The sequence below is a fragment of the Gymnogyps californianus genome, chromosome 3 (assembly GCF_018139145.2).
Source record: "Gymnogyps californianus isolate 813 chromosome 3, ASM1813914v2, whole genome shotgun sequence".
In the NCBI taxonomy this organism is placed as follows: Eukaryota; Metazoa; Chordata; class Aves; order Accipitriformes; family Cathartidae; genus Gymnogyps; species Gymnogyps californianus.
In genome coordinates this window covers 25,422,118-25,441,858 of record NC_059473.1, presented here as the reverse complement: position 1 = coordinate 25,441,858, position 19,741 = coordinate 25,422,118, and the positions used below count along the sequence as shown (strand labels likewise).

General features: G+C 38.2%; 1 protein-coding gene across 2 annotated transcripts in view; it reads left to right on the top strand.

Moving 5' to 3' along the window:
• PPP2R5A (protein phosphatase 2 regulatory subunit B'alpha) overlaps nt 1-17,710 on the top strand; it is a 46,436-nt gene extending 28,726 nt beyond the window's left edge. For both annotated transcript variants that reach the window (XM_050892953.1, XM_050892952.1), the window contains 10 exons: nt 1,796-1,888; nt 3,839-3,969; nt 4,173-4,232; nt 5,439-5,547; nt 7,953-8,006; nt 12,066-12,116; nt 13,103-13,222; nt 13,304-13,431; nt 15,665-15,766; nt 16,471-17,710. In XM_050892953.1, coding sequence (XP_050748910.1) covers nt 1,796-1,888; nt 3,839-3,969; nt 4,173-4,232; nt 5,439-5,547; nt 7,953-8,006; nt 12,066-12,116; nt 13,103-13,222; nt 13,304-13,431; nt 15,665-15,766; nt 16,471-16,603 — 981 coding nt within the window. In that variant the 3' untranslated portion in view covers nt 16,604-17,710. The remainder of the gene's footprint in view (nt 1-1,795; nt 1,889-3,838; nt 3,970-4,172; nt 4,233-5,438; nt 5,548-7,952; nt 8,007-12,065; nt 12,117-13,102; nt 13,223-13,303; nt 13,432-15,664; nt 15,767-16,470) is intronic.
• Nucleotides 17,711-19,741: the final 2,031 nt, after the last annotated feature.

The following is a 19,741-nucleotide window of genomic DNA, read 5'->3' as shown; positions in this document are numbered from 1 at the left end:
TTCATCCACCAGTACCCCCAAGTCGTCCTCCGCAGGGCTGCTCTCAATCCCTTCATTCCCCAGCCTGTCTTGATACCAGGGGTTGCCCTGACCCAGGTGCAGGACCTTGCATGTGGCCTTGTTGAACCTCATGAGATTCACACGGGCCCACTTCTTGAGCTTGTCCAGGTCCCTCCGGATGGCATCCCGTCCCTCAGGTGTGTCAACCGCACCACTCAGCTTGGTGTCATCTGCAAACTTGCTGAGGGTGCACTCGATCCCACTGTCTATGTAATTGATGAAGATATTAAACAGCCATGGTTGATCTCTTTCTAAGACAGAGGGTGGAGTATGGTAATATTTAGAATTATATTATTGGATTGTCTATTACCAAGCTTTTAGAAATTCTGTCCTGTATTGTCTGTTGTGCAACTGTGTGCTATTGTGTTTATGCACAAGATGACGAATGAAGGCTGTACAAGGAAGCTTGGGTTTTAATACAGTTCTGTTACATGAAATTTGTATACATTTAAACTGCTGATATGAAAAGCTCTTGTTACAGTCTGTCAGAGGGGAAGAAAGAGTGAAGGGGAGCTTGTGTTTGAGCTTCTGCTTTGCAGATACAGCATACCCTCCTTGAGGCTATGCATAAGTAACTGTCATCTCAAATGTTGTAGATAAAAAGTACTTATTGTCAAGCACTTCTCTCAAGTGAACTTCATAATTATAATTATGAATTACTCAGGTGTTGGCTCTCAGTTTAATAAGTACTCATAGTGGTAATAGTTGAAATACATGTCTGTATGAGCACAGCTCTATGTGGGTTTTATTTAGAAGTCCAGTCAGTGATGTCTTTATGTGTCTAAATTGCATTTTAGTATTATTACTAATCAGTTGTTTAACTAACATGGAGTTAAGAAATAGGCATTGAGAACATAAGCAGCCCTGAATGTATCTAAACGTAAGACACGTTTCCTCTCAATTCTGTCTTAGGTAAGAGATGCCTTATGTGTATTTTATAAATCTGCCGTTGTTATGGAAGTACAGTATTTTGTGTCTTGGACTTCTGATGAACCCCAAAATATGGGACTTGTGCTCTGGCTTCGTCATGCCTCTCTCTGCTACCTCAGGCCCTTGCTAGCTCTATCTCCTGTCTGTTTTTCCATCTGTGGGCATTGTGGGATCATAGCGAATGGGGACTTGAACTCAATAGAAATAATATACTATAAAATATAAAGGATATTGAAGATAAATCTGCAGAGGGTCTTGTTTGAATTGTGTCCAGGATATAGAAACCTAATGTTAAGCCAGACTCTTAAGTTTCTGTATATTCATTCAGCTTTTTAATATAACTTTTCATTTTTAGACTTTGCAGCTGAAACTTAATTTCAGGAACACTTAGCAGATTTTTTTCGTCATCTGTTTAAGGAATTATGTGATGTTAGAGCACTTAATTTTACCCTCAGTGTTGATAAGTGTTTGGTAATTTATTTCTATATAATAAATTCTTAATACAGAAGGAAATGTGAATATATGTAATACTTGGAACTTGTTTTTTGTCTAATAGTGATATTTTCAGTAGATTATTTATTAAGCTTTGACTCTTCTGGGAATGAAAGTGTTCTTGATACTTACTGTAATTCTTTCAGTAAATTCCGGTAGAGGCTGTGATTAAGTAGCGATGTGTTAGGCTTCGGTTTCCTTTTGTACCTTTTAAGCATGTGAATAGAACCACTGACTTTGTGGTGGTGGCGGGGCTGAGATCTGTGTTATGGCGTACTTACTAACTTCAAAATTTTCATTTCAATGTTTGTAGCTGGTGTATGAATTTTTCCTGAGGTTTTTGGAGAGCCCGGATTTTCAGCCTAGCATCGCAAAGCGGTATATTGACCAGAAATTTGTACAGCAGGTAAGTAGAGAGTTTTCCCACCTGCAGATTTAAAGATCACCTCTCAAGCTTAACTTCTCAGATGACTGTACAGCTAAGGAGAATATTAAAGCTTTCATGTTGACACAGGGTTAAATTTTAGTTGTTCCTACAGTGGTTTCTGCCAAACACTAAATAAACAGCACATCATACCACACAGGCTATATGTAATCAGTAACTTCAGAAACACTTTCAGATATCCATCTCAGTGCTTTGCAATGCAAGGTATTTGTAATTTGTAAATACAAGTGGAGTTTTTAATGATTTGTAACTTCCAGTCAAATCAACAATGTGCTAATTAAATTTTTGTAGTGCTTCTATGTTTGTTTTTTCATAGATATATCATGGGAAAACTTACAGCAAACTCTCTTCCTGTAAAAAGTTCAAGTACTTATTGTACATGAAATGCGTTCCAACATCTGCTAACTTGTGACTAGATAGCGTCATTCTCTTTACTATCATATATTAACCACAGAAGGAAAATCAAGTAAAAAGTACATAGGAAAATCATACTTCATCATGCAAAGTAACTATGAGCACGGAAGTGAAGTGAGATTTCATATTAAATATAACTTCTCAAGGAATTAGGCTGTAGAATACTGTAACAATTTTTGTCCTACGTTAACTCAGTGGGGATTTTTTTTTTTTACCATGTCAAAATACTTGTTTGTGAACGAAAAGCTCAGTATCTGAAGAGTGAGTGCTGGCAGGCCATCACAGTACAGCAATGAAAAGTAAAAACATAGATGGACACTCACTCCCCACCTTCAGTGACTGCATTTAATTTCCACTTGTTTCGTTTCACTGTTCTTGTTCACAGGTGTTTGCTTCTTTTCTGTTTTATTCGACTTTCCCACAAAACTTAGGCCTGAAGCTGCTGCTGAACTATTGGCCGTGGGTATCCAATTCACTAATTGACCCGTAGTTCTTAAGAGCCATGTTGCAGAGTTTCAATTCCTGACATTTCACTTGCTCTTTCTCTAGAGTACAAGAAAGACAATGCAATGAACAGCTAGCTATATATGAAAAAACAGTGGAGTAGTGACCCTGAGAAATTCCTTCTAAATATAAAAATGAAATGAGCCTGAACAAAGTTCCTGAACAGCTGTTTCCAGTCCCTTATGCTGCTTGGTGTAGACATACCTAAGCTCACAGACCTGGACTGAGCAGGAGACTGTAGTGACTGCTTGAGCTAGGTTACTAGCTTGTTTAGCGCAGTTAGCATTTCTGAATATGCTCTTACTGGGACATGCAGAGAAAAAAATAACTAAAATAATGGTCTGTAATGGGATTGGAATATCTGATGTCTTCAAGTGAGTATGGTCTTTTCTGTATGCTTGAAAAACTTTCTGCAAGAAAAAAATGTGTGGAAAATCTTGCTGGCTTATTGCGGCGTTTAGTCTGTATTAGCAGAGAATCAGTTAATAGTTACATATCTGATGCTTAGTTTATGACCCCCTCCATACTAAATCATTAGTTGTGAAATTTCTGGTATAAGAATGCTGTTGCTTAACCTTCAAGACAAAAGTAGCCTTGAGATGAGCAGTATAGGATTTTAATTAAGAAATCGTAAATATCTGACACAGATTTGATTCATTCTGATTTCTTAAAGACCAAATGTAAACCACTTACCTAAGGTTTGATAATCTCATTCTTACAATGTCATTTTTATTTTGATAGTGTAATAGTTGTTGCAATGGCTTTCATGTCTGTCTGAGACAGACTTTTGAAGGGAATGAACCTGCTGGGTTTATTTGGAGGGGAAAAAAAAAAAATCAGCTTTATTAAAAATTGACATCCAAACAAAATTTTTGGTAAAACTGATTCTAATTTTTGTAATGTAAACTTGTAAATTAAAGATAAAATTCGAATCAGTAACATAACAAAATTTAAGTATTTCAAAAGTAATACATTTCAATTTAATTTTTAAAGTTGTTGGAGCTCTTTGATAGTGAAGACCCACGAGAGCGTGATTTCCTAAAGACAGTTCTTCATCGAATTTATGGAAAATTCCTCGGTTTAAGAGCATTCATCAGGAAACAGATTAACAACATTTTCCTCAGGTATGCTGTGTGTGTGTGTGTGACTAGGTTGAGGAAGATTTTATCTTGCCTTCATGGTCTGGGTCTGCAGTGATTTATTCTTGAAATAAGACCTGGTTTTGGTCTGTGATCTGGCTTTCAAATATTTGCAGCTTATTAAAGGTTGCTTCTTTAGAATCTCTGATCCTCTTTTGATTTTTGATGGTTGTATTTTTTCGTAACAGGTTTATATATGAAACGGAGCACTTCAATGGTGTTGCTGAACTTCTTGAGATATTAGGAAGGTAAGTTTGATGTGACACAAAAAATATAAAATGTTATTGTGGGTGTTTGCTTCAGCTTTCTTGCTTTGGAAATGGAGGGGGGGAAAGAGAATTATTACAGTAACGAGTGATGAAGTGCAGTCACTTATATAATCTAATACTGTCTGGGTTACCATGTGAATATCAAATTAGGATATAGAGTATAAATTATTCTTTTTTTGGTGCAAGTTTTAAAGATGACTGGCAAAATATTTCTCAAGGGTCCTTGTTTGTCAGGAATATCTACTCTTGCTTATCTTATCTGATAGATGACATTCAGAAAATGAATGTTAACTTTTGCCCTCATGCTGAATGAAATGCTTTAATCTTCAGCAGGCTGGTTTTCTTTAAATTCTATTCAGGAAGGCCTTGTAAGTGCTAGGGCTTTTTAGTTATCTTTTTTGACATTATTTCACTAATTTAATTTTTAACTTTGAAGTTTTTTGTGGTGGTAGTAGTTTACTGTTTTTTCAAAACTGTCACATATATTTCACAGTAGAAAATTTTATAAATATTACTGGTCTAACTGAAAATCCAAACATTGTGAAACTATTATGGAACAAATTTTCATGAAAATCAAGTGAAAGGGATACCATTATTTTATCAGACTTATCTAAAATGGGGGGGGGAACCCCAACCTCTTCCTGAAGGACTTTGGTCTGTTCTACGACTCAACTCTTAAAAATACGATTACTGAATCAATGAGACAACTTTTTAGCTTTGTCTTTGGAGGGAAAGGTTGTTCAGCAATCTCAAATGTTCAAACTGCGCTATTAAAATAGTTCAAAATTGTATGACATCTGTATTTTTTCTCTGCAAGTTGCTGGTGACTGTGGGTGAAATGGATCAGCTTCCTGATGCATCTAAGCTTTACAATTAGACAGCAAGACTTACTGTAGATGGTTTTACTTAATGGAGGTCACAATAAAAATACTTCAGCTCATCTAATGAGTATAATTTGACTTCTGCTATGGTTCTCTGGTATTCCTACCAAGAATCTAAAGTCGCATGATACCATCACTTTAAAGGTTGTGCATACGTAGAGCTATTTTATGGCTTCAAAATAATCAGGTTTAGAAATTGAATCAGAAATTGAGTGTCTCTTGAATTTACAGAAATTCTTGACTTGCTAGGAAAAAATTATTTTTTTTTTTAATAAAAATAAATCCTGCTTATTCATGTTTTCAGTATTATCAATGGTTTTGCACTGCCACTGAAAGCAGAACACAAACAGTTCCTTATGAAAGTTCTGATTCCCATGCATACTGCAAAGGGATTAGCTTTGTTTCATGCACAGGTAAGCTTTTGCCTATTTTTAAGAGTGGTGGGGTTTTTTGTATTTGCATTTGAAACTAATGAAATTTAAAGCAGTATGTGTTGTAATATCAATATTGCAAAATATTTGCAAATTCAGTCACTCCTTTTTTTAAAGATCTTACAGATCTTATGTCTAAATGTTAATTTTGAGATAATATTTAGCATATATTAAAAGTCAAAGAATATAACAGCGAGTCAAAGTCATGTCAACTGAAGTGGGAAGCTTTTTTGCTTGCTAGTCTTGTCACACTTTAAGCTTCATTTAATCCCAGGACCTTGTGCTCTTATCACTTCCTTTACGTAACCTAAATGCTGTGTATAAAGGAACCTTGAGTATGGCCAGGTACTTATTTCAGAAGCGCTTTTTTATTTCTAAAACCATACCAGTGATGGGGAGGGGAGGAGAATGTTGGATATAAATGGTAGAAATGTATAGCAGCTCTCTGGATCAGCTGGAAATTATGTAGATCCATGACACGCTGTCAGAATGCTGCAGTTCTTCATTTGACTTCCATTCTTACACTTTGCACAGATGTACAGCATTTTGTTTGAGGAATAATATATATCCTTTCCAGACATATGGCACTTGAGTACTGAATATATTTGATGCAAACTTGCAAGTAATTCTGCTGTGGCTAATTAAAAACTTGCTTTGTTAACTTAGCTCACTAATACAGCTCCTTATAGACTAAAGATACAAGGAAATGAGTTTCTAATTAAAGTGAAATCATTATGACTATATAGTCTACAAACAGAATCAAGTCAAGAGCTCAGTTAATTCCTAATTCTCATATAAAGTTTTAATTTAATTAAATCACTTGTCTTTGTGGTTTATTGCTATGCAATAGGCTGCTCCACGGCATGAGTCAGTGATATGAAAGGGACCAGTCACTTGCCAAAGGTATTCTCACTGGTAGATCAGTACAGCAAGCTATCCTTTTTTCTATGATACGTTTAATCCGGTTCGCCGGTACCTGAAAGGTTCCTATTAATTCAGCTGTGCTGTGTACCTGAAAGTAGCATTTGGTTTGCTGACCAGGCTGCTCATCTATCCCTTCATAAACCACTTGTGCCATGTGCAGTTTCCGCACTGTGTATTTCTGGTTTCGTATTATCCTGAAGGTGTAAACCAGCATTAAATCTGCTTTGCAATCAGGAGTGGCCTGGTTGCTTTGTTGCTACAGTACAAGTTTAGCCTACCCTTAAAAGTTAAAGCCTTAAAGCTGAATTAAGTTTGAGTCTTTGTGTCTTTGAACAGTAAAGCATTACTGTACAATATATATAATGGGATTTTATGAGATTAATGTGTGACATTTATTATTTTTTGAATCTACACACACATCCTTAGCCTAAGGGTAGAAGAAATAAATTAGACCTGTTGTAATTACAGCATTGTAATTATTTGCTTTGGGATAACAGATTAAAAAAAAAAAAAGAAAGGTAATGCTTGAATTCAAGCATCCTAAGTATTGAAATGTACATGTAATGCATGTAATTTTTGTCTTTGCTTTATATTGTGAGATGAAAAATACTGTGACTTCTTAAAATCAGTCTTAATGGAATCTAGGATTGTAACTACTTTAGTAATGGGATTATTGCATGGTTTCTGTACTGGGCAGAGGTATGGTTGTTTAGTTACTTAACTATGTGCTAAGTGACTAAACAATAAGTAATTATATAACATATAATATCACACTTTGGCCTGAGAAGACCCTTGGACAGAAATCACTAGAGGCTGGGAGAGCATGCTGGTGACTTAATCACATTATGCTTCCCCCACTTCATATGCTCTTCCACAGGCTTTTGTTGTTGGCCATCGCTGGGGACAGGATACTCAGCTGGACAGATGCTGCCTGATCTCTTGTGGCCATGTAATACGTTAACATTCTTTCACCTGTCATCTTATCACTGAATGTTGCGTGCTGTAGATGTCTAGTACTTGAGCAATGTGCGCTCAGTCAAACCTGTTCTAAAACTTTTTTTTTGACTGAAAGTATCGCCTTTTTCACCCCAATATAGGTGTTTGAAAATGATAGCCTTGTAATGTTAATACAGAAATTAATGTTGAGAAAAATCTGTCTGGATACTGGATCTGAGTTAGGGAAATATCTGTCAAGCTTAAAAGTAATTTTCTTCTAGGATAAAAAAAAAAAGAAGGTTTTTGGTATGCAGGAAGTTATTGCAAGATAGAGCAGGCCTGTATATCTTGCTGTTTTAATTGCTGTTTAGTTTGGAAGAATTTAAAATGGCTGTGTAGGGGTGTTCTGGGTTGGGTTCCCCCTGCCCCCGATCTGAAGTGCTTCCATTATAACTTGTGATATTTAGTTATGCTGCAATGCCTAAACAGTGTCTACAAACTAAATAATTGTATGACTTACATTCTAGCTCGCCTATTGTGTTGTACAGTTCCTGGAAAAAGATACAACTTTAACAGAGCCTGTAAGTGTTTTTCAGTTGAATGTTTTTCTATTTTTAATTTCAACCAAATATTTCAGTGTAACTTGTTAGAATTGTATAGCAGTGCTATCTGTGCTATCTTGATTAATGATGGATAGGCGTTTGGGGGGGGGAGGAGGGAGGGAGGAGAAATATTTTTAAATCTAGAACAGTTGTTAAGAAAATTCTGGGTTTGAAAGGGCAGCTATCTCTTAACCTGTGACCAAGATAGAGCACAAATTTAAATAAAAGTTTGAACTACTGATATCATGCAAATTACCTCATATGAGAAAGCATGTAATAACTGTATTCCCTCCTGGTAAGAACTAAAATTTCAATATTGTTGGTGCTGATGGCTTGTGCCTAGCCACTGCATAAAGTTGAAATATTTTAGGGAATAAACAATCCCAAAATAAAAGTTGGAAAGAAAAACAACACTTTATTTAGACAGAAAGAACTCTGAAATTCCCAATGCGATGTTTCTGTTCTGTCTCTTCAGTTACTGGAGTGCCTCTTGGCAGTTATAATACAGGTGCTTCAGGCATCAGTGGCTTTTGCCAGACTGTATCTCCCATGAATGCGTATTGACAGCTCAGCTAAAAAGAGGTTTGCAGTGCTTCATGCAAGGGCTTTGGCAATGCCCATAAAGAAGAATGCAGGCTCAGGGCAGTGCAGCAGCTCATGGGCACGCAGACTGATGTCAGACCAGCTAGAACAGAAACTGTTTTTAGTTGGACAATCAGAAATCTTTCTGTTAGGGGTATGTTGATATTAAAATACTTCATCCCTTTTTGTGACAGAAAAATGAAAAGCTTATGCAAAATCTAAATTTTTCTATAAAGAAAAAAGATAAACAGCTTTGTGGAAACAACGTAGATCTTCACCGGTCTTTCAGTGGAAGCCTGTTTTCTGCACAGCTACTTAAGTATTGATGTTCCTCATCAGAAGACAAGTTATTCTGTAGGTGGTGGAAGGTGGTCGACCTGACTGACTATAAACTTGCCTTGCCTGCTTGAAGCATCTTCTTTTCCCCTGTACCGCAGTGTTGCCAGCTATACTGGTCAATAAGCTTATTTTGTTGGATAGGGGGAGGAGAAAGGAATTGCGTAAGCCGTATTCCTTACGCCAAGCGATGAAACAACCCAGGCATTTTGACAGTTAAAGTTGACATGTGAGCAGAAAACATGTATTACATAAAAACCTGCAAGATTGAATGAAGTGACAATGTGACAAAGTCAGAACTTCCAGATACGAATTTACAGAACTGATGTAGGATGCAAGCCCGAACTTAGAAGTGAAGAAGGCAGGGCTTGTGAAGTAGGAGTGCCATAGTGCAATTCTGAGACTTCATCTGCACTATAGTATATACAGTTCTGGTTGCCTCTTAATCAGTAAAGATGAATTCAGAATGGAGAAGATACAAGAACTCACTGCAGAGTCACTGCCTGTGCTTGCTTTGGTCATTACTCTGTGTAGTAAAATTAGGTTTATAAAGGAGTAAAAGTTAATAAGATGATAACAAGTGAAGCTTTAAGAAACTTTCTGAAATGCTTGAAAAGTAAATGTTAAAATTTGGGGCAACTGATGATATAGCATTTGAAATTTTTTTTTCGCTTTAGGTCAAGTAATATTTTAAGAACTCCATCAGAAGGCTGTCTTCACGAGTACCTTACTGTTATTTTTCTGGCAGGAATTGTCACTCAGGGTCAGTTTAGAGGACATTCAGTCTGAGCTCTTGTAACTATGGTAGTCTGCCTTAGGTCAGTCCTGATGTTTGCAGAGCTGACAAGAAGAGTTTGTTACCTAACCCTGCTAAGTGCAATGGCCTTTACATTGAAGAAATCAGGCTAAACTTGCAGTCTTTGTACGTAAGATAAGTTTTCTAGCAGGTGCCTAGTGTTGTAGGTCACTTTATGGGAATTTTGTAGCTCAGGGAAGAATATTAATCTTAAGAGTTTTGTGTAGTAAGAGCAGCAAGATTTCAGATCTGCATTCATGTTGAATATTTCTTTGAATAAAATCTTTGAACATAAATGTGCATGCATTAGCTTTTTCATATGAAAGCACAGTCAAGCTGGAAACTGATACTCTCTGAGGAGCAAGGAATAGGTATCTTGTTGGGGTCCGCACTGTTATATGCGGAACATGTTATTTCTTTATCAAGTTGAGAATGAGAGTCTCTGTAGCAAAGTATATTCAACACTGTTACAATAGCAAGTGCTGGAAACGGGACTCTTCCAGCTAACTCAGTTTTGTGCCTTTGAGACCAGTAAGTTCATGCTCCAGTTAGGGGTGTATGGTAGGTTCTCACAGCTTTTCTTTGACACATGTGCTTGTCTGAAATTTTGGCTTTCTTGCATTGTTCTGGGGGAAGGGAAGGTGTTGGCAGAATGAGCTGCTATACCTGTAAACGTTCGGGTTTGTTCTTTACAAATTCTCAATCCTATATACCCGAGTCATTCAGTTACGAGCTGATTAACAGAAAATGGCCCTATATTTAAAGCGTATTTACATAGACTACTTTAAATTGCGAATCTAGAGAAACAAATTAATTCATATAAGTCTGACTCCTTGAGCATGGAGGAGAAGTGAGTGAGCGAAGGACTGCCACATCAGGTAATTGCAGTGAAATGGGGGAGCTCAGAACTTCTCCTCCCCGCTCACTGTGCCATCTGCCCCAGCTCTTCTGCTCGCTCTGTGGAGGCAGCAAGGAGGGCAGGTCAGTACCAGCTGAGCGGTTCAGGGAGGGAGCTCTGCCTCTGTGGGCCAGGCGGCAAGGTGGTCACCTGTGTGGGCTGACCCAGACTCCTGCTCCTTCATCAGGTGTCAGGTGCTGGCGCTAGTATTTCGGTTGTCTGCATCTTTCAGCCAGCTAGCTAGAACTTTATGGTCAAGGCTCTGTAAGGAATCTGTTCTTTCCTTGTAACTGGCTTTGGTTTTGTGGATTTGAGCATAGGACTTTACCAGCTGCCTGAGGTTTCTGCGTTTGCTCAGTGTCATTTGAAGGGACATTCAGTTTTGTGGTAGCAGGATATGTGAGTATCCTAGGATAAAGACTTGCGGGCACTTAGAATCATATTAACTTTTTCCCTGGAAACTCACTTTTGATAGTACACATAGTTGTGAATAAAATAGACAGCTGGGAAGCTGGAAAAAAAAATCAACATGGCAGAAACCAAATATGGAACATATTCAAATATTTGAGAAAGTTTTACAGTTGGATATGATCAATTAGGTGCTGTTGTGTCATAAAAATACAGATCCTTTCCTCAGAATGAAAGTTTATAAGGCTCTGAGAATGTTTCTGCTTCTGAAACATACAGTTACAGCTTTTGTTTTTAGCCAGCACTAATTTTGTAATTTAGATGCTATGTCTGATGTTTGCTTATGAGGAAACAGGCCTCCAGCCTTTTTTTGTTGTGTGTTTTCCCCCCCTTCCTTTTGGGGGCTGTACTTTCTAATTAAGTTTCCCGAAGGCTTTTTCCCAGTCTTGTGTAAGATAGTTTCCAACGTAGATACTGGAATATAAGTTCACATCTTTTTTTTTTAGTTTCCAGTCTTTAACATTTCAAATTCTAGAAGAAAAAAGGAAGTGGTGGAGGCCATGGCTCCTCCGTATAGCCCTGTTTGTGCAGTCAGCGTATACCGCTTGCTCTCGGGCTTCAAACCTTGATGCCAAGGCAGGTGGTCCCCAAAGTATAGATGAGTAGAAGACAAAAAATATTCTGGGAAATCTAGTGACAGGGGAGTTAACATCAAAGCGTCACAAAATGAAGTTATCAGCATCCTATCAATTAATGTATGTACTGGGATGGGAGTGGAGTGTGAACGGATAATCAGACTTGTGAAGTGATAAGGGTCTAAATTATTCTGATAACCTAAACAAGATAAATATTTAAATGAGACAGAGCAGTATTTATTTTCAGTGGAATTACATTTAGCTGTGTTCAGTTTTCATTGAACCTCTGGATAAGGAAAAGCAAACTAGTGCCTTTTTTTGTTTTTAATCTTATCAAATTTGTAATAGAAACTTGTTCTACTTTATTTGTATTTTTAATATAGGTAATCAGAGGACTGCTGAAATTTTGGCCAAAAACTTGCAGTCAGAAAGAGGTTGGTTTTGTCTCGTTTCGGGTGTCTGCTGTGATGTAAAATGTAGTGTGGCGGGTTCACACACCGTACCTCTGCTGTGCTTTTCAAGAGATCTTGCAGAAAACTTGCAGTTCTTGAAGCTTCTGAGGCGCTCATCTTTGTCATGCAACTCAATGCAATTGTTTTGTATGTTTGTTCTTACTATGGTGTCACTATGTTAAAACTATTAAAAGTTGCATTCTAATTAAGATATTGTATAGAGAAACAATTTTCTGAGGTGAGAAGTATTTTAGTAGATACAGATCAGGTTGGAGGTAGTCATCTGCAGTGTGACACAGACTTGGCATTTGAGATACCAAGTGTCTGGTAAAGCATACATACATTCCTTTTCCATAGTATAAAAAAACCTTTAAATGGTCTTGGGACATTAATTTTTTTTTCTGGTTTCTTCTATGTAGTTAAAACAAGTTTAAAAATCAGGAGTTGGATTTATGCCACCAGATCCCACCCCTCGACAGCTCTTTAAAAGTGGGGTCCCTTCACACTGTTGTCCCTGTTTTGTGTGAGTGGGGTTGAATTTTTCTGTGCCACCTACCTAGTGTTCTGCTGGTTGTAATTTAAAACAGGAATTAACTATTTATCACTTCAGAAGCTACTTTGGAGATCTCGGATAGTGGTAATCTCTGTAGCCATTCTTGAAATAAAATGCTCTAGCGGGTTTTTTAACTGTAAAAAACCATATTCTGCAGAAGCAGTTCTGTGAAGTGTTTAGAGCAATTACACAAAAGAAGAAACCCAAGATGAGAGCTGTCACCCGGTAGCTGAAACTGATGATTGACTTCTTTCAGGCTGCAAAAAAACTGTGGATGTCTAATGCATTGTAATTGCATACAGTGTTCTTTGCAGGATTCATGACTAATGTATAAGCTGTATTTTGTTTGTTTCTGTTTACAGTGGCGATATAAAACATTCTCATACTTTTTGATATATTTCTTTTATACAAACAGGTAATGTTTTTAGGTGAAATTGAAGAAATCTTAGATGTAATAGAACCGACACAATTCAAAAAAATAGAAGAGCCTTTATTTAAGCAAATATCCAAGTGTGTGTCAAGTTCACATTTTCAGGTAAAAAAAAAGAAAAGTATCAAAAAAAAAACTTGTAGTAACTTATTTTGTGGCTGTTGACCCCTAAACTTTGTGTTTCAGGTTGCAGAAAGAGCTTTGTACTTCTGGAATAATGAATATATTCTTAGCCTGATTGAGGAGAACATTGATAAAATTCTACCAATTATGTTTGGCAGTTTATACAAGATCTCCAAAGAACACTGGAATCCGTATGTAATCTTTAACTTTGCAGTACCATAAATAAATTGTCCACTGTTTCAGGTTTGGATCCTAAGCTTGTAAATGTGACTTCATTTTTACTTAATCCAGATGAAATCAATGAGATTATGGGTGCTAAAATGGGCGTCATTTTCAGCTATATCATGCTGTCGCTGTTCTGCATTGTTATGATGGAGACCTGGAATTTATTGGAAAAGTATGAGGAAATTGGATTATGGTCTTCATGCTGTAATCACATTTGATCTGATGCCTTAGTTAAAAATGCAAATTAATACTACTTAGACCAAAACAATTTCCAAGGGATGCTTCTGCTATATTTATGCGTTGCTGTCCTTTACTGCTTTAGATGAACAAAATTCTGTCAGTGTCTTCATAAAGTAGTTACTGCTGCCCAGTGAGATCAGAAAGGGAAAAGATACTATCAGAGAAGAGCAATGCCTACCACTATAAAGGATGGTAGGAATGAGAGATGAGTCACTACTTCATTTTATATTTAATGCCACAAGTTAAATATTAGTATTTTTATATCATGTCTGAAAGAAGCAGTAATTATGTTGAAATACTAAAAAGCCAAGTTTGCTTGTGTCCAGCATCCTGAATTGAGTTGCAAGTCAACTTGCAGAATGTAAAGCTCATACAGGCAAAAGCCAGGGTAGACAGGAGCCTCCCACAACTTGGAGGTAAATCAGATGTCCTGTTTTAAGCCCTAGAGGCTCTGAAATTATTATCTAGATGGTGTGTCTAGTTGCAAACGTATCAGCCGAGACTGAATATAAATTTTGGAGAACTAGTTCTTGGAGCGTGAATAGTACTTGGACCTCAACAGATTTGAAGGCTGTCCCTCCTTCCCTAGCTGCAGACAGAAGTTGATCTTTATGAAGGAAGTGAAAGACACAGGCTCATTGTATACCTTGAGGACCAGGAAGTTTGGGGAAGAAAGTCTAACCCTTTGGTTTTAATCTGTTTTGGAGGGCAGAGAAGCGTGCTTATATCCACCTAGCTGTCTGATGTGCACTTAAGTACTTGCGCAAACCCATGCTTTTCCTCTCAGAAAACCAAAACCCCAAATAAGCTTTTGTCTTCAAACCACGTGGAAAGCCAGTGTTCAAAAAAAAAAAAAGGTGTGTAGACAGGCTGAGTGTGTTGTGCCTTTTGCATGAGCATCAGGCCTCCGATGAATAGCTGGGGGATTTCCTAGTGCCACAATGGACAGAGTGTACTGAAAAGGCAAACCTGGTCCTTTGGTTGCTTCCTTAGATTTTTCTTTCACTCATTTTTCAAGGTCACAAGACTGCACGGCACCCCTGCTCTACAGCCTTACAATCAATACTGCTGTGTGAAGGTGAACTGCTAGGGAGGGGAAAGATGGGGAAGACAGCTTACCTACTTTTTTGATTAGTGATAAGCTTAACGATAGGCACCTTTTTAATGTTTAATCTTACCACCTTTTTAATGTTTAATCTTACCACCTTTTTAATGTTTAATCTTACCCCTATTTTTGCATTTCTTTGTATAATTAAGAGTGGGTTTAAAGGAGATAAACAACACAGTATTTAAGATAATTTATTGAAATATGAATGCTTTCACAAAAAGAAGAGTAATCCCTAACGTGGAAATACGGACAGCCACGTAAGACACAGCCAGTATTGCTCAAGCTGTTTAGTTTCTTAAAGAAACGAAGGTACCGGAAACCATTATCCGATGTTCTCGATTCAGTTCTCTAATGGGCCATATGCAGGTGAACTATCTGCTGCCCAGAAACGCTTCTGGTAGAGCTTTTAGTAGCTGTATCAAACCATGCGCCTGTGGTTCCTCTGCTGCATTCTTTTGCCCAGTCTTGAAGCTATTAGCCAGAAGTTTTATTTTTCTAGACTCTCATATTTCATTACTCAAATATTACAAAATTGTTGTTAAAACTCGGTTTATTAAACGTTAACATAATTGAATGGCTTTATAGTACAGCCACAGTACTAATAATTACATCCTATGCAATTACAAGAGTCAGGAAGTTCAGGGTAAATAGCCATTTCAAAAAACATTTAAATATGCATTTTATTAATTTACAGAGGAAATCATAGTAAAGGATTTTGTTTCAGAAACTCGCTGACCTTACAGTACTATCTTAAATAAGAAGCTGAGAGTCCAAAAAAGAAACTGAACACTTGTTTACTGAAGTTAATTTTGTGTCGAGTAATTCTAATGGTTGTGTTCCTTCTGTTCTAGAACTATTGTGGCACTGGTATATAACGTGCTGAAAACCCTGATGGAAATGAATGGCAAGCTTTTTGATGAACTTACAAGCTCATACAAAGCAGAAAGGCAAAGGTACTGATTCTTCTTCCAAATGCACGTTGACGAATACGTATCTAAAAATGTACCAGCCAAAAGAAACAAAACTTAACTGTTGTGGCTGTGGGGTGCTGTAGTATAGCTGCTCATCAAATATTTGCTGCTGGGTGTCGCTGGAGCGAAGCACCCACGGAGGTGTGTGTCAGTGGTGTGGTGGGAGCTGAAGCCCGGGGAGGCGGGAGGAAGGCCCCAGCTCCCCGTCCTGCTGGGGAGCTTCATAGCTCCATACTTCATAGCTCAGCGAAAACCTCTCCCTTATCCTACTAACCTACTAAGTAGCACTGTTGGAGTAAGGGAGGCAGGGCGTCGATTATCCTAGGCCAGCTGAGACCACATGCTAAGTCTCCTTTCAGTAGCTGTGCTTTTCTCCCCCAAAGATCTTTAGTCCCTTAATTTGTTTGCATGTGATAAAGAACCTCCGTGGAACTGCAGTCGCCTGTGCAAAGCCACACTACAGCAATTGTCTGCGTTTGCTGGAGCAAAGTTACAGTTTTACCACTAACCGTTACCGATTTGTAGGCTCGCTTTTTAAGAGAGGAAACTGTAATTGCCTCTCAAAATAGCTTTGGAGAAAAACTTACAAGAGGAATTACTAGATGTAAATCACAGTTGTTAAGTAACTGCGTCTCCACGTTGCACTTAAAACACATCTGAAATTAATACTTCACTGTTTTGTACAGAGAGAAAAAGAAAGAATTGGAACGTGAAGAGTTGTGGAGAAAGCTGGAGGAGTTAAAGCTGAAGAAGGCTATGGCAGAAAAGCAGAACAGCACTCACAGTGTGCTAAATGCACACAGTACAAGTGCCAAATAAAAGAAATGACCACCTCTACTTGGCAGACATACTTTTTTGTACCCTTTTGAAATACATAAGGATTTGCAAAAGAAACCTCATCAGTATAATAGAAACAGCCAATTTTTTCTCTGGCAAATGTAAAGATTTGAATTTAAATACAGCAGTTAAGTGATGTCATTACCACAGCATATTGTAAATTTGTCTAATTATTGATATACTGTCACTTCCAACGTTTCATAGAACTGAATTATCATCCTTAATGAGTGAAATAATTACGGGAGTGGTAAGAATTATGACTTGAATTTTTGATTGTGTTGCACATAGGTGGTATAGTTTGCTATGTACATTTTTTTTCCTTGTTTTATATGTGCTTTTCACATTGCTGCATACTTTGGTTAAGATGATAGAAAAGGCTTCTCGTTGTGCTGTATTTTCTCAAATAAAACCAAGGTACGTTACCAGTAACTTGAGCTATTCAGTATGTGCCCCTTACAGCATTGAAAGGAACTTGGATATGGTGCTGTCCTTGAATTCCCAATTGGATTCAGATTTAGATTTATATAACGCTCACATTAGAATGAGGCAAAGTAGGGAGCGACAGTCAGCTTGAACAGGTTGGAGTGGTCCATGCGACTGACCTACCACTTGGTGAGTGCCTCTACCCCATTCTCGCTGCCTCTTGGTCCTGGGCTACTTGGAGATTTCCTCCTGCTGCAGCTGAGGATGGCGCTTCCTTTAGAGAGCCCATCAATGATGCTCCTCATCAGCCCAAGGACTCCCTGCAGAGTAGCGCAGGCCTCCGAGAGACTACCTTGGACGTTTCTGCATTAGTTTTAGCATCTTGTGGACTGAAGAATGAGACCAAAATTGGGATGATTGTTTTTTTTAGTAAGGAGGGAAGGATGTCAATAAATAGTTCCTTGTTTTATTTAAAGAAAATGCAGTCTGTTTCTTAAAGGTGGAAAGTTGACAATAGAAGTCTTGTCTGTTTACTTGATCAAGTATTTTTCACATCTTTTATCAAAGTACCATTCCAATCTCTTAAATTGCAGTTGTGTGGAAAACTTTTGTAATGAAAGATCTTTGGGGAATTGAGCAGCATTCAATAAAGTCTTTATGTTTGTATTTAGTGCTGTATATCACATCTTTGTGTTTATAAAGACCAGGAGAATTAGAATGGCTTTTACGAACAACCTTTTAACTGTACATGTCTGAATAACCTCTGGCTTTTCACTGAGTGGCAGAAGTGTTGGAGGCACAGGCTGCTGGGGTTTTGTTTTTGGTGAGTAGGGTGGCAGGCTTTGTTCTGCTCTGTGGTGGTCAGAACAGCTGAGGCAGGGCTCCTGGGCTTGGCTGGTTTACTGACTTTATTGAAGCAGTTTCCAGGGGGGAAAAGTCTCTACGACACTGTTTGAGTCGACTTCATTACACTTTTGTTGTTACTTCATTTTTGTCTCTAAGTAGTTGTTTCACAGAGGAAATGGGAGTAACACTGCCTGACGTGGCTTACGCTTCCAATAGCTCCATCTGATCAAACCAATTAGTTGCTACTCTCTACATGTCAGTTTTATATAAAAAGACTACATCCTCAGCTGACCAAAGTAGACTCTGCCATGGTAGGTGGCTGCCCAAAATCTGAGGGGAAAAAAATCCTTTGCTTTTCATGGTGCTTCTTGAAATCCTGAAGCCAGACATTAAACACTGCGGGGCCTGCAAGGGTGTGCTTTGCCAGCTCAGGAGGGAGATGACTGTCATGCAGACACAGTTTACCTCAGTTTAGTACTCTGAGTGCCTTTTTTCCATAGAAGAAGGATAACCCCAATTTGAGATACAAAGTCTTTTCAGCTGTCCTACAGTCTAAAGGAAATAAATTACACAAACAGTGGGGAATCTAACTTACCTTGCAGTGGTGTGAAGAACAAATTGCTGGCATTTGTAATGAGTTGTTCAAAAATTTACAAATATGGACATCAAGAGTGAGTAAGTATTAAAAAACAACACAGTAGTTATAAGAGGCCATTTCAAACAAATTGTGCAACATGTGCTGTAAGAATCACTTATAAATAGGTATATTAAAAAAAGGTTTTCTGGCTGGAATCAGCTGGCCTGCTCTAGTAACATTTCCTTATAAAACAAAAGATCTTGATAGCTGAGATGGAGGAATTTATTAAAAAAAATTACTATGGGAATTTATTAAAAACAAGTACATTAACTATGGCAGAAAGGAGTGCATCCTTTATTTAACCACACCTCCTACTTACTTACCCCAGAGCTGGGGCTAAGTTGTCTTCCAACTTACCTTCTCTGACCTCGTTAGCAAGAGAAGAACAAAAAATGCAGCAGGATACATCAGTACCTGATCAAACTGTTGTTTCTAAACATTTTTGTAAAATCCAAGAAATAGCTGCTGTAATATCATTTGTTAAAGGAACACTTGGGTGTTTCTTTAGCAGCAGGGAGTCAAGAAAGCTCAGTTGTCTCTGTCTTACCTGTAGAACAGGCCCTCAGCAGTGTATTTGGGAAAGCAAAGGGCTATAAGCTGACATGGGAAGTCAGTGGAATGCTTTCCTACCAGCACAGGCTGTTACATAGCGAAATCAACAGGGTTTTTCTTGATACAGGTGGTCTAAGTGTGGGGGTTTTTTGTTTGGTGTCGTCTCCCCCATTTCCCCCTTTCCCCCCAAGCTTCTGTCCCCTTCCCCACCACACCAGCACCTAGGGATGAAGTCGCTCTCAAACACTTTGCTTCAACAGGGCCACATTTGGTCTTTGTTACTCCCCTCTTGTTTAACCGCTTTCACTTGCTATGCACTACGCTAGCTACCTCACCTGGGGCAGGCACTACATCATTGGCCCTGCTGGAGCAGAACCATCATTGCAAGACACTGAACATAAAGTGTTGCCTGAACACCACCTGCTCTTGCATCCAAACAACATTTTTTTTCCCCAGAAGAGTGTGATCAAGTTAGCTCAGACTACACCATTCAAACTACGAACCCTTTGAAGCACCAGCACAGGACCTGGGGAAGAGGCAGGAGCAGTAACTGCAAGTGACTGGTAGGCTGTAACCTCCCCCTGCCCTCACCTGTCTGGACACAGGAGAAGCTGTATGCTGCCTCCATGCCTGCGGCCAGTGCTGCTGGTTTGTTTTTCTTA